Source organism: Egretta garzetta, unplaced genomic scaffold, assembly GCF_000687185.1.
Source record: "Egretta garzetta isolate BGI_Z169 unplaced genomic scaffold, ASM68718v1 scaffold96, whole genome shotgun sequence".
NCBI classification, from domain to species: Eukaryota; Metazoa; Chordata; class Aves; order Pelecaniformes; family Ardeidae; genus Egretta; species Egretta garzetta.
In genome coordinates, this window is record NW_009259965.1 from 1,835,131 (window position 1) to 1,853,553 (window position 18,423).

General features: G+C 40.9%; 3 protein-coding genes across 4 annotated transcripts in view; 2 read left to right on the forward strand and 1 right to left on the reverse strand.

Annotated features, from left to right (window-relative positions):
• Positions 1-400, forward strand: part of DNAJC13 (DnaJ heat shock protein family (Hsp40) member C13) — a 49,249-nt gene extending 48,849 nt beyond the window's left edge. For both annotated transcript variants that reach the window (XM_035895690.1, XM_009640182.2), the window contains one exon: positions 26-400. In XM_035895690.1, coding sequence (XP_035751583.1) covers positions 26-123 — 98 coding nt within the window. In that variant the 3' untranslated portion in view covers positions 124-400. The remainder of the gene's footprint in view (positions 1-25) is intronic.
• ACAD11 (acyl-CoA dehydrogenase family member 11) overlaps positions 272-18,423 on the reverse strand; it is a 30,842-nt gene continuing 12,690 nt past the window's right edge. The window contains exons 14-20 of the mRNA XM_009640208.2: positions 8,665-8,731; positions 7,073-7,158; positions 6,830-6,901; positions 5,752-5,906; positions 3,733-3,849; positions 3,178-3,287; positions 272-2,617 (exon numbers count right to left, since the gene is read on the reverse strand). Of these exons, the coding sequence (XP_009638503.1) occupies positions 2,503-2,617; positions 3,178-3,287; positions 3,733-3,849; positions 5,752-5,906; positions 6,830-6,901; positions 7,073-7,158; positions 8,665-8,731 (722 nt within the window). The 3' untranslated portion in view covers positions 272-2,502. The remainder of the gene's footprint in view (positions 2,618-3,177; positions 3,288-3,732; positions 3,850-5,751; positions 5,907-6,829; positions 6,902-7,072; positions 7,159-8,664; positions 8,732-18,423) is intronic.
• On the forward strand, positions 11,965-16,835 carry ACKR4 (atypical chemokine receptor 4). Its single transcript, XM_009640183.2, has 2 exons — positions 11,965-12,052; positions 14,827-16,835. The coding sequence occupies exon 2, from the start codon at positions 14,834-14,836 to the stop codon at positions 15,905-15,907; it is 1,074 nt and encodes a 357-aa protein (XP_009638478.1). The 5' UTR covers positions 11,965-12,052; positions 14,827-14,833; the 3' UTR covers positions 15,908-16,835.

An 18,423-nucleotide genomic window follows, 5' to 3' on the forward strand; every position in this document is an offset into this window, starting at 1 on the left:
CGCTCTTCTGTTTGCTTCCTGAAAGGCCCTGGAGTTGCTGGTTACCTTACTGCAGGGACGACATCATCTGTAATGCCCAACGTACCACCCCCGGTAGACAATGAAGTCGGAGATGTCAGCTAAGGACTGGAAATTCTTGTGAAAGAGACAGAAAGGCAGACTGGCCAGTGATGAGGAACGGCACTTTCCTCCAACACATTGAAGTGAACTTACTGCCTTTCCAAGTGTTTAATGACAGTGTTATTCCTTTTCTATGACTGTTTTGTTGGGATTTTTTTTTTTTTTTTTTTTAGGAAAAAGTGATTCTAACTATCACACTGTAACACAAGAAAGCACTCTGTGGATCAGCTGAAATGGGTACACAAGAATTTTTTTTCTTGTTGTACATAAGCACATTTTGTTCCTTTATATTTGTTTACAAGACTGTGAATCAAACTTTCCTAGTTTTTATATTTTATGAATTAGCATGACTGGAGTTGAGCTACAGTCGAGGAATTGGGCTAAAATCACTTTGACCTCACCGACACCTCCCCCACAAAAGGGCAGCCCTTCTTTCCCCAGTCTGATGTGATCACTCCCATTGAACGTGACTTGCAAAGGGTTTGTCCCTGCACCAGTTCACTGATGTCCTTAATCATTAACATTATCTTCTTCCTGAGATCAAACAGCACTAGACATTCGTATGTATAACTGGCTTGACCAAATTGACAGAGCTTCAGCAAAAAAAAACCTTAAAGTTGACATGTTATGTAAGAAATTAGTGTAATTGTGAAATGTTCTATACGCTATCCAGTATATAAAAACTTTCTATATTGAGTGTACATTATACAGATCATTCATATGTACATAAAATTTTAAAATAAAGGGAATTAAGAGCCTTGTTAATGAGATAAGGTGGTGGTCTTTGAAGGTGTGGGGAAGGGCAGCCAGAGACCTTAATTTGAGTGTGGCCAAACGGGGTTCCTGGGCATTCTTGCTGGGAAAAACATGTTGCACAGGTTTTGACGGCCTGGAGCAGACCTCCTAAAGCACAGGGAGGGGTGCAGGGCAGGCTGGTGTGTATCTGAAATGCACTTCAGCCACTGACTGTCACTCTCGACTTCCTAGGAACCATTCTTGGCAGGAATCAAGAGGAAGCCAAGACAGATGGAAATATGATCGATAATTATTGTTTTCTCAAACGGGATTATAATCTTTTCTTAGGTATAATGAATTGATATGAGGTAAGAAACTGATCTGTGGAAAGCTTCCAGTTCTAGGAACTCTGAAACTGTACCACCCTGGCTGCCTTCAGCAGCCTTTGCGGGACACCCTGCGGGCAAAACGCTCGGCTGTAGGCTCCAGGGCGGAACGGGCTGGGGCCCCATCCTGAAGACTGAGCCAAGCAGGGCTTCTTCTCTCCATGCCCCAATGCTGTGCTAGGCTGGTTGGTTTGTTCCTGAGAAAAGCAAGCACTTGTATTCAGAGTTAATTGTTAATCATCCCTGTAGAAGTTGAAAAGTGACTGTCCTACCTTTACAGGACATAGAACTACCTGTGGTGCAGTGTGCTGTGACCTGCCTGGTTCTGTTACTGTACGACCAAGGAGAGGCTTGTTGGAGATGCAGAGCTGAGGAACTCTGACCCTTCAGACCTTCACAAAGGTGCATTGGGCAGAAATGGCAGAGCCTGCTTTGGCAGCAGCAGAGGCTGTGCGCTGCCCTCTGCCACTCGCTGCGGGTTCCAGCCAAAACCTCAGCTCTTCAGAGGGGAAGGTGCCACTGAAACTTAGGCATAGTTAAGAAAGGGGCCAGGACCTGGGTAGGCTTGTGAGGAGGCACAAAAGGAGACACAAAAGGGAAGATGCAAGGGAAGACAAAAGGGGCACTTAGAAGGAAAAACATGAGGAGATGTGTTTGCCAAAACAAAGCAGAGGTAAGCAGCAAGGAATAGCAGACAAGCGGCTGCAGCCTGACTGTGGCCTGGTGTGAGGGGAGGCAGGGGAAGGACTGAGTGTAGCCCTGGTAAAAAGGAGTGCAGCTGAAAGCAGGAACTGGGGAGGAGAGAGCTGGGCTGAGGCTGAGCCTTGGAAAGGGAAAAGAAAGGCATTACCCTGAGGGTTTAGTTGTAATTTAATCAATAATTAAAAGTTTATCCTAGCTTGTAATAAAGTAAATTGGGTGAAACTGCTGAGTCAAAACTGCTTTGGCTACAATAAAAGGATAAAGAGGGCTTTGGCTCAGAGCAAATAAAGCACTTTAGGCTTGTTAGGAAATAGGTTTTATTTAGTGTTAATAAAGAACCCAGACAAATCCTGGTATTTACATGGCATTCTGCACATTTTTAAAAGCCAGCCTCTGATTAGTAGATGTAATAATTACAAGTAAAGAGTGAGAGAATATGTATTGCTTCAAGCTAGAATCAAGTTCTTGTAGTCATCCGATTTTACCTTAAGCAACACTATTGCACAGGACAAAAGCTTTCCTAAATCTTCCATCCATTTGGGATGGCTTTATGCTGGCGTTACATTTTTGCCGTTAGCTTCTTTGACTGATCAAGCAGTTCCCACCTTGCAATTGTTGAGAGATGAACTTCATCGGGCCCATCTGCCAGGCGCAAGGTCCATATATAGGCAAACCTGTGCCGGAAGAGCTGGATTAGGGTAGGTGTCTAATCCCGCCACAGCAGCTGGTCTGACAGCAGGAGTTCTCAGCACTATTTTTTGCTACAGCCCTCCCTTTAGCAGCAGTCTCTCTGAAAAGAGCTGTCACACAGGAGACGCTGCAGGAAAAGGGGCCTGGCAGGACTGAGGCGCGTGGGCTGGCACTGCAGGAGGCTTGCTGCTCCCCAAGGCCAGAAGGGATAAGACTGAGCTTTAGAAACAAATCCTCTGTGTTGCTGCTAAGACCTTTTTAGGTCCAGTGCTGCTGGTTGGTTTGGGGTTTTTTTGGGGGGTTTTTTTTTGGTAAGGGTCAAGCAATGCAGTTGCATTGGATTGAATTGTAACAAGTGTTTTAAGTTTTACATCTTAAAGGCATAGAGACGAATGAATTATAAAAACACTTGTTTTAAGTTTTACATCTTAAAGGCATAGAGACCATTATTTCAGGCTACCTGAGGTGAAACAGCATGTACGGGGTGTTATAAATTACCTGAAAAGGAATGCCTAGAGGTTACAGCTAAGCCTCCCTTACTCACATAGAAGCCAAAGGAAAATCCTGGGAAACTCCAGCTCCGCCACACACTTGGATTGCGCAGTCAATCACTTTAAGCACAGCTCGAGGGACAACCACTTTGGTCATGGCTACCTGTAGTTAGAAGAGAACCCATGTTATCAGTAACAGTTTCATAAGCAACTGATAAATGTTTATCTAACAGTTCTGCTGAAGACTGGTATCCCACGGTGCATTCCTTCTGCTTTGGAGTGGATGAGAGCTCTGCTGATCCTGTTCCCTAGGTACACCTGTTTCCAGGGGAGACAGTCACCCAAAACTCTCATTGTGTTGAGACAAATGAGCAATACGTGAACCCCTTTAATTTTTAAATACTTTATCAGATCGATCTCAAAGGTTTTAACTGAGAGCACTTGCCCATCGCATGATAAGCGAGAGCCCATCTATTTCAACACGAAGTCATGCTCTACGATTAGAAGGGTAAATTCTAGCAATATGTTTTAGTTTACATTTTAGCCAGGTGAATGCACAGGTATTGCATCCCCAAGTCCTAGCCTAAGGCTGGCGAAGACAAATTTACCTCTTTCCTTGCTTTTCTATTGCCCAACATGTCGATCTTGCTGGCTGTTTTTAGTGTAAGCAGTCGAGCCTGTTCTATGCTGAGGCGGCATTCAGCAATCCAGTGGGCAACAACTTCCTGCGGAAACCAAAGCCAAGAAGCAGAAACTCAGTCAATGCCTCCTTGTGTGTCTGGGTGAACCTGCCCTGAGGAGCCTGCCCCTATAGCACGGTCAGTTGTTCAGTGACATCCTTGTGCACATCAAAGCTTGTTTGATGCAGGTAAAAAAAGGGGGGGGGGGCGGAGGAAAAAAACAAAAGGCCTGGCTGACATAAACACCAACAACAGAGCAGTTCTTTTCCGGGCAGGAAAGAGGCTAAAGGGGCAAAACTCCCAATTCTGGCACGCTCTCGTTTCCTGGTCAGACCCACTGCCTGCTGGCCATTTTCCTGAAGCCCTTCAAAGCCTGCTTTTCTACTCCCTGCGTTCCATTACTCTGCTACCTGGGTAGCCATCTCTCTGCGTAACATGCCTCAGTGTACAAAATTCAGGGGGTGAAAGAGGAGAGCAATCTGTTCTGTTTTGCTTAAACTACTGGTGGCGGTATGTTACACACCCAGGCGAACAGCTGCAGGGTGGTGCCTGCTGCATCTGTCTCTTCATGTTGATGACAAATGAGTAGCTCCCTCGATCCAAACAAAGTTATGGTCTTGGCAGCCCTTCCCTACTCCTCTTGCCTAGTTCCCATCTGCAGCCAACATACCACAGTAGGGGAAAAAAACCCCAAAACACGTTCATGTGGTGCTTGTCAGTGCAAAAGCTGTTAGGAGCCTGACCAGCTGCGGGCACATGCTCCTGCCTGGAGTGTGGATGTTGTGGGTTTGGCAGCCACAGGAGGCACGAGCAAACGTGCAGCACTTGCTTCAGCACAAAGTCTGGGGGTTCCGCTCAGCTCGTGCCAGCAAAGGTGGTCTGAACCCGGGTGGAGGTGTTCAGACATGCTCTTCTGCTGACAGGTCACAGGGGTTGCAACTAACTGCCGTGTGGGTGGTGCTGACAGTCACCCGAGGCAGCCAACAGCCTCGCCTCTTCCTTAGCTATCCCAGAGCTGTGAAGAACCTACGCTGGCTCTGCAGCTGGCCTCCAGGTCGTGTCTGTGGCTTCATCAAACATCAGTTTTACTTTAACGAGCTTCTGAGAAATGGAGTGCGCCTCATCCAACTTGTTAATTCTAGATTATGGTCATGAATGGAAGTTTGGCAATGACGTGACTGGAAAATGGATATGTAAAATTCCCTCTGGATCTGTACAAACAATTTTCTGTAACCCGTGCCAGACACTAATTCAGTTTCCTCTTTCCGTTGCCTTTACTTGTTTTTTCCAATAAAGTCATCTTATCTTGTTGGATAAGACTCAGGAACACTTGAAATGAGATAGCCAACTACTAAATGCTCATGGTTCCTACAAAAAGCAGACCAATATATTTTTTATCATTCTAGCAAGCTCTCTCTCATGAAACATCATTTCAACTCCAAAGCAAGATAAGACCAAAAATCCCGATATGGCCTGTACTTTCATGAGTAAGTACAAATAATTGATCAGAGAAGTAAATTTTTTAGTTAAATCTAGACCCTTGAGTGTCTCCAGAAATCATGAATTGAGATGTCTAGGTGACAAATTCCATACACAAAAATGGTGAGTTCAGATTGTAACTAAATAAACACAAACTATATGCCTGAAAAAATACCTGTCCAAACGGATCAGTGAAAGCAGAGAAAAAACTATGGTGGCAAAAATATTCAAATCCAGCAAAGGCTATCCAATTCATTGCAAGGGAAAAAAAAATCCCATAGGTTATAGTGAAAAATGGGAGCCTCGCAATGTGATTTTTCCCTTTGCCACCTGAGGCACTCCGAATAGGAATTCAAGGTTAGGGCACATCTATAGCAGTGTCCATTATCAGAGTCACAAGGTTCTGCGTGGGCAAAACAAAGGCTGATGTCTGGAGCACGTGAGTGGAGACAGAGGGAACATGCTTACGTGGTGATAGAGTTTCTTCCCAAAAGCCTCTCTCTGTGCTGCACGCTGGCACATTATCTGTAAAGCGGTTTCAGCTGCACCAAGGGACCTCATGCAGTGATGAATACGGCCTGGCCCCAGCCGACCTTGAGCTATCTCAAACCCCCTGCCCTCACCTGGTTGGAAAGAAAAACAGGCACATGTAGACTCCATGATTCCCGCTTGAAATGATCCATGGCTCTGAGCGGAAGTGGCCTCATAGCACTGGAGCTAGAAGCAAGCTTCTTAAAAGTTCATTTTGCGGAACTGTTGCTTGTTTACTCCAACTAGATCTATACTGACACACTCTTAATAATACTTACAGCACAAAGCACACCCTAAGATGGTTTCTGAGGTTTGATTTACTGGATTTAATTTAAATGTTGTTAATCTTACACTGAAAAATTTATCTATGAGATTTGGTATGAGAATTTGCGGGAAGACTTTGAGGTTTCCAGGTCACAGGGCTACTCAAGAGAGAAAGCTCTTTCAGGGAAATACAAATAGCAGAGAGGAAATACTACTACAAATTCTGGTGACTTCTAAGTGAGAGAAGTAGAACGAAGTTCTTCCTGCAGAAGGTCACAGTGTTGGCCTGCTCATTGATTCTTTTTTTTTTTTTTTTTTTCAGTTCTGCTAAGTCTGCAGGCACCCTGGCTTGGACAGCATGGACTACAGAACGCTCTTTTTGAAAGAGTCTGTGATGTCTATGAAAATTGGTTTTAGGCAAAGAACGCCACTGACAGTTTCTGCTGTGCTCTGCCCGAGCGAAGTCATTTTCACATGATTGATAGCTACAGCTGCCCTGCTTCCTTCATCACCTTTCTGCTCTAAACCCAGTTATATTCAAGCAGCAGGTAGACTGCTAAAGGAGGAGTGGGCTCCCTCTTACATGTGTTTGAGACCCTGGCTCGACCAACCATAGCCAGACACACTTTATCTAAGGAATCCCCCATAAGCTATTTATGATAACTTATGGCGATTCATAAAATAAACCACCATGGCATAAAAGTTGGTTCATTGCTGTATGCATTAAAAAGGAATTAATACCGAAACTCACCTAGTATTATATTGGAGACAGGTACTTGCACATCATTAAAGTGTATCTCAAAATGTCCTCCGTGGATCTCATCTACCAGGACAGAGAAAACACAACAGCAGGGTAAAACAGAGGATAAAAGTACCCTTTTTCTGTATATGCATTTTACTGATTTATTTCATATACAATACTTATTAGTATTACTGCAACTCCTGAGATTGCTAAAAATTAATACACATAGAGCTGATAAATATTATCATCTACCCAGGTAGCCAAACACTGAGAGGGGTCTTATCAGCTTCAGCCCTGGAGCGTCCATGGGAACAATGATCATACTGTGCTGCTCGTACCTGATCAAGACAAAATGCACAAGTTGCAATTAACTCTGAGCCTCCCTTTTTTTTATTTTCTGTCCTCAATTTAGCACTCGCATAAAGCCAATGTTGATATTTACCCACACTGATTACAGCCCTCCTGCCCGCATGCAGCGTGGTGTGCATGCATCAACACTCCTTCAATCACCAGTCAACAAGCAAAAATGTGCTACTATTGCACCACGACCAAAACCCTACTACTTCTGCCACTTCTGTGCAAGTACTGCTCTATCACCCAGTCCATTTCCTCCCTCCCTCCCCTACCCCCCCCCCCCACCCCTTTTTTTTTTTTTTTTCGTTTATCATCATCATCTTGGTTTGCCTATAGTTTAGGAAAAAAATCCCCATGTTTAAATTTCTTTGGAATATTTAAGGTCAGTTAGTAGTCACACAGAACTGAGCGTGACATCCCAGGTCCCTCAGTTCAGTCTCCAGTTCTAGCAAGTGCAGTATCACGTAATTCCCTCCACAAACTTCCGTTCAGCTTTAAAGAGGTCAACAGATGCCACTGTCTGTACAGCCCCTGGACAAACCATCCGGTATGCTTAAGCAAGTTATTGTTTGCTTCTCAGTGGGACCTAGCCAAATCTAAAAACTTAAGATAATCAGTGGAATTTGGGCTAAAATCCAGCTTAGAGATATAAATGTTCCAATCCTTCTGTATTACAAACTGTGTGATTTTAATGGGAGTCAGTCACGATGCGTTTTATTCATCACTTGTGTAAGTCTTTTTAAAGGCAATTTTAGATTGGTAATAACAGTCGAACAACATATTTGTTATAAACAAGAAGAAGGAAGTATTCTATGTGCACATGTAGGAATGGAACGAGTAGGCCTGACTAAAGATGTGCAGTGTGCTCACACAACTTCATATAACAAACATCCCATGTTTCAGACTTAACTTTCTACATGTACAGATAACTTTGTGAAAAACTTAGTAGATAACTTCAGGTCTTTGATGTGCCACTGGTGGTCATTCTGTTCAGGCAAGCTCTGAAAAGATTTGGGTTTATTATCGTTTAAGCAAGCAATTCTTACTCTTGTTAATTCTTTTATATGCTATACTTACAAAATAAATTGTAAGCCAGAGATAGCTCTTGGTTGAACAACAGATGCAGATTAAAAATAATGTGACCAAGATAAAGTTAATGAACCCCCAAAAACTTCCAGATCCTATTCGTTACACAGCTGCACGAACACCTAGAGCTAGTGCAGTGGAGGAGGGGAAGCATGCGGATGCAAGCTGGTGACAGTGAAAAGGTTGGGAGGCTTCAGTCATCAGCAGCTGACAGCAAAACAGGAGCTTGGTCGGCAATCTGTTTCTCTGAACAGACACACGCACAAGTTTAAAACTCCCCTGTAATTCACAAGCACATCCAACTGATCAAGGCAAGTAAAGGTATTTCACTTAAAATTTTTGCAAGCAGTGACTCCTCCAGGAAACGAGTTTCAGGCAGCTCTCAATCTCCTAGAAATCCTTACCTGGATGCTGAGGAGTTTTTGGTTTTGCCCATTACAATTGCAACTTTGCAATTTGGGTTCCCAGCACCTTAAAAAAAAAATCACAAAGACAAAAATAGTTTTCAATATAAAAACCTCAGTGTAGAATCACATGAAGTGTCATACAAATAAATTTTCCTTCCTTTCATGATACAGTAGCAAAAGCATGCAATCTACTTCTGTGTTTATACTCTGAGTAATCAGACCAAACCAAAATATATCTTATTCCTTAACATGTAAAAAGGATTTGGCTTGTGGGGAAGAGACCAATGAAAAGCCAAACTTCCAAACCCCATCATCTATTTCTATGAAAAGAGAACAAGGTGGTACTTGAAATGGAATATAATTACTTCCACCTCCATTACAGCTAAGCAAAGAAGCGTGATACAAAAGGACACCTCAAGGTGAGATGTTGACATTTCAAAAGTAAAACCTCTTAAAATGCTGATCCCATTATAACCAAATTAGGCAAATAAGGCTATCAAAGGGTTACCACAGTGACTTTGCCACTATTTCATCGTAACTTCGCTGGAATTAAGGTTTTTTCCCCCCTCTATGCAAATGATTTTAAGTTAGCACCTCAAAGCAAGATGTGAGTGGAAATCATTACCTGAAAATAATCTGCTAGCATTTCAAGCCATTGATAACATTATTTGATACAAGTCTTTGTAGCATAAAGCTAGCATTTTAATGTACAAGTCCTAAAGAAGATTCTAACATCAATTAAAATGGCATCTTATTTCTAAGCGCCTTAATCCTCACTCTCTTTTTCTTTAAGGGTTTCTTAGTACCAAAGCATGCTCTTATTCCTTTCAAAGACCCACACAGACAATAAAGCTAGGGAAAAGGGGGCAGGATTATACCAGATGTATGTAACGATCAGTAAATTTTTTATTGCTATCTCAATGCAGACAGCAAGCTCCGCAGAGATTTAATTTGAGATTTGATCTGCACCAACTCAGTTTGTTTTGAGGTGAGAAACAGAGATGACTTTTTAACTTCTCTGGCAGCTGTTATCACAAGGTTTAGGAGCCTTTGGTCTAGACAATACAACCACCTGGTTTTGACCTGAGGTACTTCCTCCTAATAACAGCCACCGCCATGGCCGGGAAGTGGGACAGAGATTTATTTCATTCTGATAAACACTGCCTGTTTTGAGGGCCAGACTGCTGGCTGTTTACTTTCCTCTTTTGCAATATGCTATTCATCCATTGTTTTCAAAGTGGGGTTATATTTGTGGTCCGTGAGCTGTACAATCCTAATCAACTAAAATATCCGAGTGAAAAGCTGAGGGGGAATAAATCAGCTTGGTGAAAAAAAAAAAAAAAAAGAAGAAAGGTAGACCTCAAACACCTCATTTGGGCCACTGCAACAAGTGGGCGACCAACTCCAAAATAACACTGCATGTGCTTTGCAATGTACTACCCTGCAAAGAGAAATGCTGCACTCCTAAGGGGTATTTGACTCTTTGCCTTTTCCATAGAAGGTAAAGAATTACACAAGTGGTATTTTCTAAACCACATTTATCTTGAAGTGAGGTTTACAACAAAAGATACTTTGAGTTTCTGGAGTCTCTTCAAAAACCACTTTGTAAACAATCCTCAAGTCACATCCCTGCTTCAAAAAAAGGCAAATGTTGTATGAAAAAAAATCAGAAGTTTTCATGTTGAACTTAGTGAGGAGTTCACGGAGAGCTAGATGTCTGGTTACAGGCTCTAAATCATTAGTACAAGTTTCTGGAAGGCAAATGCATCTCTATTTCATATGTACTTTTTCCCATTTGAACACAGCAAGTGAAGGCAGATTCCTGGCCTTTCCACTCCTTAGAGTCTGAAGTTCTGAATATCCAAAACAAATTTCATGCAACTTTGACCCATGAACACCAAAAAGAAGTTCTCATCTAATGTAAGACTCTGAAGGACTCCAGTGCTTCAGAAGAAATGCAGACCGCCTGGATGGAATAAATCTCTCATTTGTACATGGCATTTTCACATTACTTACAGAATTAAAAGAAGCTGCTGGTGGATGGGGGAGAGGGAGAAGCCTGTCATTTTGGCAGGAGTTATAAGTAGTTTTGCAAGAAACTCACACTTGAACAAATAGAAATAGAGATTTTAGAGGGTCAGTTTTAAGCATATTTCCATATTGATAAGCTTTTTAATAAGCTTTTTCATATATACATGTTTGTACAACCTGTCCAAAATTTTTAACCCACAATGCTGCTACATTGAGAAGCACTGTAAGTTTAACTAACGTATTATATTTTTTAACTCTTCATAGCACTCACATAGGCAAAGACAATGATATTTTAAAATGTGCTTAGAGGGTTGATTACCATCCTATTAGAAGCCTCATATTTGTTATCAGGGGTGTATCATGGTTAAGATTACTGATCTTCACACAATCAACTTATACAGGTTCTTTCTGGTGGAAAGGAGTAAACGTGGCACAGACACAAACAGTACAACCTTGCCTTAAAGAAGCTGCCATATAACCTGGTTTCAGAAGCCAACAGCACTTAATTCTTGCAACCTAGTCATCCATTTTTCAGTGTCCATGGATGGAATAGCATCTTTTTATTTTTCTTCTACAGTATCTGCTTGGCTTGCAGTTTCTGTAGCAATATTATTAAACACTAACTTGATTATGAGTCTGACTAGTAACATTCAAGCCGCTGAGAGGTCTCCCTCAGGATGCAGGACCTCCTGCTCACACTCGGGTTGACGATTTACCACTTGCTTTCACATCTTTTCCCTATCATCTTCCTGGTTTTGTTCAATAGCACATACTGAAAGAGCAACCTCCCCTATCTTAGAAAAAGCAAACTCATCTTTCTATTGTATCCCCTGAAAAGTTGCTCAAGAAGGGGATATAAGGATCCCTTAAAACCTTAGAGAGGCAGCCATCAAAAGCACAGTAGTGTCCTGAGGAAAGAATATAGTGACGCCATACAGGTAACTCGGCCCCAGACAGACCTCCCCCTCTTTCTCTCCTTTTCAAATTTGAAATGTGTGATTTCCTAAAAGCCTTTAAATTATGTAAAAAACACATCTGGACTTTCAGGAATAAAACAACCAACAAGACAGTGAAATAGTAAGAGAGCCTTGATCTTCCAAAGAAGAAATCTAGTATTCTAGTCAGAACAGGGAGGAATGTAGGAAATGTACGTGTTCCAGACACGGAGAGTTTATTGTCTTTTTTTTTTTTTTTTTTTTTTTTTTTCCAACTGGCAAGTCAAAACGAAAGTGCAACTGACTTCCAGATGAGGGTGTGGTGCTTGAAGACAAAATGCAATGTGTCAGGCCAATTCAGATCATTTCACTGAAGCCCATCTCAATTGCAGTATCTGCTACTAGTCTGCTGACAAAAGGTTAGTTCTGTTTTAATATTTACTGATCTGTATATTAAGTGTGATATACTTACCTTATTTACATAGAGAAGAGCTAGTATTTACTCTTTGTTACGCTGGCTTTACAGAGAGACATGATTTCACTAAGTCACATGCTCATTTCCAGTCTTAAAATTAGATTTGTTCAGTAGAAGAACAAAATACTGCTTAATTTATCACAGAAAAAAAATGTGTTTAAACTGGGGATATTAACTTCACTCAACATGTATTCATACAATCCCATGTCAAGTTTAAACACACAGAAACACTGAATTTGTATCTAAATGGGAAGCTGGAATAATTCTGCAAGAAAACATGCAAAGCTGTCTGTTAATATATCTATTAATATACCTCCTAGGAAACAGTAGTTGAAAAAACAGCTGAGGTTCTCAACTGTTTGGGTACTCGGCGGGCAGTTTTGTATGTGATAAAATTCCTTTCTCTGCATAACATCCTGAGAAGTCTCCAGCTGTAAGATGCGGTGTACCCACAGCAATTTGATTCTGTAAGAAATTTCACATGGGCATAAGGCAGCTTGCTGTGTGGGACGGAGACTAAACTAAGCCTGTTCCACCGCTGTTCAGCACCTGGCTCCCGTGGGACTGCTCTGCTTCATGCAATGGGCACGCATATGTGCACCTGAGAAACAACATTAACAGGACCACCAAATATGAAACGGTATGTTAGCCAAAACATAACTGTTTTTAAGGGACAAATATCAGCTGTTGCCTTTTAGATAAATTTGATTCCATCAAGAACTCAGGTCAGCCAAAAGCGTATCAGACAGCAGAGCATGTTCTTTGTCACAGCCAAACAGCTTTGTGATACGCAGACTTCTTGAAGTTTGCACTGAAATGTTTATTGTTTTGCTTTCAAGTAAATTTGCCAGTGATCCAATTTGAATGAGCATTCCCAGATGGCTTCTCTAATAACTGTTCTAGACCACAACCGAATCTTTTCAGTTTTAATTTTCTACTGATCTTGGCTAAGTGGATTAAACTCTCCCTGCGGTTTCTCTTCTAATAAAAAAAAAATTATATATATATAGAATATATATATAAAAAATCAAAACTTGCAGCTGATGTCTGAATCTGTTCTTGAAGTACTGCAAGGCTGCAGAAGATTATCCCTGCTGAAAAATCCTGCTAACGCAGCTTGTTAGGCATAGAATAGACATCCCTTGCCGAACTAACAAATAGAATTACTGTATTTTTCCATTCTGCACACCTCATTTAGGCAACAGTAAATGACAGATTGCAACACCTAAAATAAAAGTAATCATTGTTTAAAGTTTTATAGGCAGTGTTTTGAAATGTTAACAAGGTAATCCAACAAAGTCATTAAGGGTGAAGCCAAACCAAGTACTTAATATCTAACTAACACACTTTCAAAAAAAAAAAATCAAGCAAAAATAGAAATTATTAATTTCTTTCTGTTTAGTTGGTCTGCATCCCTGAATATGAGATCAATCAGTAACTTATTTTTCCTAGTAGACAGAACACATTAAAAACATTTTTAAGAGATACTGTTTATAATAAAGGTTTGGCAACCCTTCATTTAAACCTTTGTCTAAAATCCAGAAACGGTATTTAGAGTTTTTTCAAGCTTGAAAAAGCCAAGCTTGAAAAAGCTCTGGGGCAGAATATTAGATAAGAGTCTGCTTTCAGTAATATTGGCCTCAAATTCTGAAATACTGCAGATGATTAGAAAGAGGAATGTGGTTTTCATTCTCAGCTACTTTTTGCTACTGCTGTTAAGAAATCTTAATCCCCTTTATTTCAAGAAAACAGGGCACTGCAAGACGGTACTTTACAATATAAAGAATTTCAGCAAATTAGTCAATGAACACAATTACAGAAAAAGAAGAAAAGAAGACACAACTTGCTTAAGACACAGTGTGAAGATATGAACGCTCAAACTTCAACCCTAAACTGGCAGTGAGAACACAGCCTTAGTGTTTACAGAGTAAATGTCTCATGAGATAGTACTTGAACAAACAGCCAAGGTTCTGAGCTGTTTGGGTACTTGGGGGCATTTTTGTATGTGATAAAATTCCTTTCTGTGCATAACATCCTGAGAAGTCTCCAGCTGTAAGATGCAGTGTACCCACAGCAATTTGATTCTGTAAGAAATTCCACGTAGGCATGGCTCACTGTGTGGGACAGAGACTAAACTAAGCCTGTTCCACCACTGTTCAGCAACTGACTCCACTGCTGTGCTTCATGTAATGGGCATTTATATGTGTGCTTGAGAAACAAACAAGCACACTCGCCCTATATTATACTCATAATCCAAAATTGCCAAAATTCATGATAGTAGGCAGAGAATACAGAAGGCACAGCTTGCCTCTCAGCTTTAATCCACTAGTATGCCTTATCCACTCTACTGTAGTAGCATTTACAGCCTTCAGCTGGTACTCCTTTGCTTTGCAGAGGCTGTAGAGAGCATCTTGCAATCTCAAACACTAAGGTTAATGAAAGCATTTCAGTTGAATTCATTTTACTTTGCATTGCACACACAGATGTAGTCAGTTCCACCATTTCATGTGAGAATTTGAGACGGTCTGTTCTGCCTCCGTCACTGTCTAGCTCTACTTTGATTATTTATGAATGTATTGTCAATATCCAACTTCTTTAAACTTGAGATGTATAAGCAACCCTGAGCAAGGGGTTTAGGTTTCAGCAGAAATTGTAAAACTTAAACCCAGTATTATTTCTTTGGTGTACCCTTCTCCCCCCTTTTTTTGTGTCTTGTAGCTTTGCCATGGGCTGGGATATGAATAACTCAGCTGATTACTGGATGGAGGATGAGGAGGATGATCTCAACTCTGTTATAGATTACAATACATATGAGCTTCTCTGTGAAAAAAGTGATGTGAGGAATTTCAGTAAATTGTTCCTTCCTGTGTTCTATGCATTGGCTTTCACCATTGGAGTCGCTGGAAACTCATTAGTGGTCGCAATTTATGCCTATTGCAAGAAACCGAAGACAAAGACGGATGTGTACATCATGCACCTAGCCATTGCTGATTTGCTCTTGCTCTTCACACTCCCTTTTTGGGCTGCAAGTGCAGTGCAGGGATGGGAACTTGGAAACTCAATGTGCAAGCTCACTTCTTCTCTGTACACCATGAATTTCAGCTCTAGCATGCTGTTCCTGGCCTGTATCAGCGTGGATAGATACAGGGCCACTTCTGAATCCCAGGGTCGTAGAAGAATTGGCAAACACTGCAGTGTTACCTGCATCTGTGTCTGGCTGTCTGCCATTTTCCTCAGTATCCCTGAAATGATATTTAATCAAGTCAAGAAACACAATGACAGGAATGAATGCCTTCCTGTATTTCCAATGAACATGGAAACACTCTTAAAAGCAACCATTCAAATCCTGGAAATTATCCTAGAATTTCTGCTTCCTTTCCTAGTAATGCTGATCTGCTATTCAGCTACTGCTCGAGCAATCTTTAGAGCTGCAAATGCTAAAAAATCTAGACCTTTCATCGTTCTGCTGGCAGTAGTGGTTACTTTCATTATTACCCAGCTACCTTACAACATTGTTAAATTCTGGCGAGCCATAGATGTAATCTACATGTTGATTACTGACTGTGATGCAAGTAAAACCATAGACGTCGCACTCCAGGTCACCAAGAGCATAGCTTTGTTTCACACCTGTCTGAACCCTCTTCTCTATGCTTTTCTGGGTGCCTCTTTTAAAATGCATATTATGAAAATCGCAAAAAATTATGGATACTGGAGAAGACAACAACAGAACAGAAGACCTGAAGAAATTTCTGTGAATTATGAAGACCATACTGAAGAAACAATTAGTTTCACTATATAGACTCTCCATTATTTTCATTATCTTATATAACCAAGGGAACTATTTACTACTTCTGGGGGTATTGTTTCAGCAGCTGATTGTCTGCAAGTCAACTTTAATATTAATTTCCGAACCTGCAGGCTAGCCAAGACACTACAGTGCAGTTCAAAGTGGAACATACTGATCAAAATTAAGCATCAGGCAAGAACTAAACACTGAAATTCCTAGAAACAGCTAGAGATATGTACTAAAAAAAACCCAAAACAACAACCTAAACCCAAAAAACCCACAACAAAACCCACTCCCCCCTCAAGATTTTAAATTAAAGGGTCACAGTACTAGGCACCTAAATAGCTGTGTAACGAACAATCTGTACATATGTAAACATACAATTAAAACCAAAAAAGAAAACCAATTAAAACAGAAAAATAAACCATCAGCAATAAACCAGCAGTACCAGAACTTTTGTATCAAAAGTTAATAATCTTGTTTCTCCAACTATTTTGCAAAACTTTAGAACATTTGCCTAATAAGTCAGTTCTATTTTTTTCCTCAGCTATCATTCCATAGATACACTTGCAGCTTGAAATGACGTATCAGTTCATGGCTGAGAATTAGGGAGAGGCAGGGGAAGCCATTCTCTATGGGTTTCCACAGATGTATAGCAACAAAAACATCCCCACGCAACACAGTAACTCCTCTGTAAATACCAAAAATGACCTTTCACCTCTCCTGCTCACCCTAAACTTCAGCACGCCCGGTACCCTATGGGAGGCCCATTCTAGATGCCTGTAAATGTCATGTCAAATGTAAATGCCAAAGTAGTGCAGTCAGAGCATTAGCAGAAATGTAAGAAAGTTAAGTTAATCTTCAGATACAGGGTCTGGAATTTCTAGTCAGAATTTGTAAAATGAATCAAACACTGCAATAACTGTAGCTGCTAAAATATATGGAGATACAATAAAATCAAAGAAGCGCACTGGCTGTCATTTATTCATAGCTTTATGTTTGTTTTGTTTTAGTAGGTATTGACATCTCTTGTCATCGGCATTTATCAGCCAGCAAAGGCTAGAGGCCCTGCTTGATGAATGAGAGAGGTTCTGACTCCATAGGGAGCTCATGGTCAGCGGGATTTACAGTTTTTCCACAGAGAGTTACCAAAGCTGTCCTGTGCTACAGTGCTGGTGAGGATTCCAGGAAAACAGCAGTTTTCCACAACTCTGTGGAAGCTTTTCTAATATATTGACATGTTAGCTTTCAAAATGAGAAAAGTGGTATTACAGCATACTGTCCCTGCCTTCAAACATCCCATGGGCTCTGACAAAATGGCTGATCTATGGCTTATGAAAGCCAACAAGAATCTCTCATTTTTAGACACTGTTCCTAGTTATACAATTATGGACTGGAAGAAAAAGCTCTGAAATGACAGACACATAACAACAGTAGCTTGAACAAGACACAAGCCTCTTCTCTCTGTTTGGATGACAAAAGCCTACAGAATTTCTGCCCCGTATTTTGAGAAATACTAGGGCCTGAATGGGTAAGTAAGTCAGAAGTGCTTGACAGGTGGTTTACACATACACCATGAATCTGACATGTTTAAGCCATACTGGATTTTACTGTAGATGTGCAAAGCGCTCATGCAGAGGATGGTAAGCAACTCCAGTTCTTCCACGAAGCAACTGACTCCTTGTGTGTGTGACTTATGATTTGTCTTCACAAATACAGAGTGATTGCACCCAGAGTGACATTCTGACCAGACTGTCAGGCTTCTGCAATTCCCAAACATCCAAGGTCCTAATGTCCCACTGTAGTAAAAATGAAAAAAAAAAAACCAAAAACCAAACACCAAACCAAACACCCAAAAAACCAACCAGGCAGAAAAGGAGACTCTGACTAAGGCAGAGCTGCATGCGTTTCTCAAGCTTCTTGAAATTGCACTGCCTTTTGTGTGTTTGTCTTTTTGCAAATCTGACTGTCCTAATTATTTTTATTAGAAATAAGACAAACCAAATCATGTTTACTCTCTTATGTTTACTCTCCTTTTTATAATTCACATAACTAATCTTATGAATAGTATTTTGTGTGTGTGACCTCCTACAAACTTTCCCATACTTCCTTAGGAACTACAATGCACAGCTGGGAGACACTGACCCAGAGCAAAGGTAGCAGCCAGCAGTTAAGTGACACTCTTAGGTCAAGAGACAAGATACCCTGCATCCTTTTGCCACCAGTTTTGCAGTACTAGAAAAGAGAACGAGCCCTATCTTCTGGTGAGTCTAGGTACTGCACAAGCATATATCAGTAGGTAGCTGCCACACTCAAAGGTACATAAATGAAACATTCAAGTTTCGCTCCAGTTAGCAATGCAGTTTATGTAGTTGGCTTCCAAACTCACAGGGAATGATGATTTTCCAGTTGTTGTCATGTATATTTCAGTAAAAATGTAATGGTATTATAACATCAAGGATATTTACCACTTACAGTCTAATCCATTAATTTTTCTTGGAAGTACAGTACAAGAAAATTACCTGTAA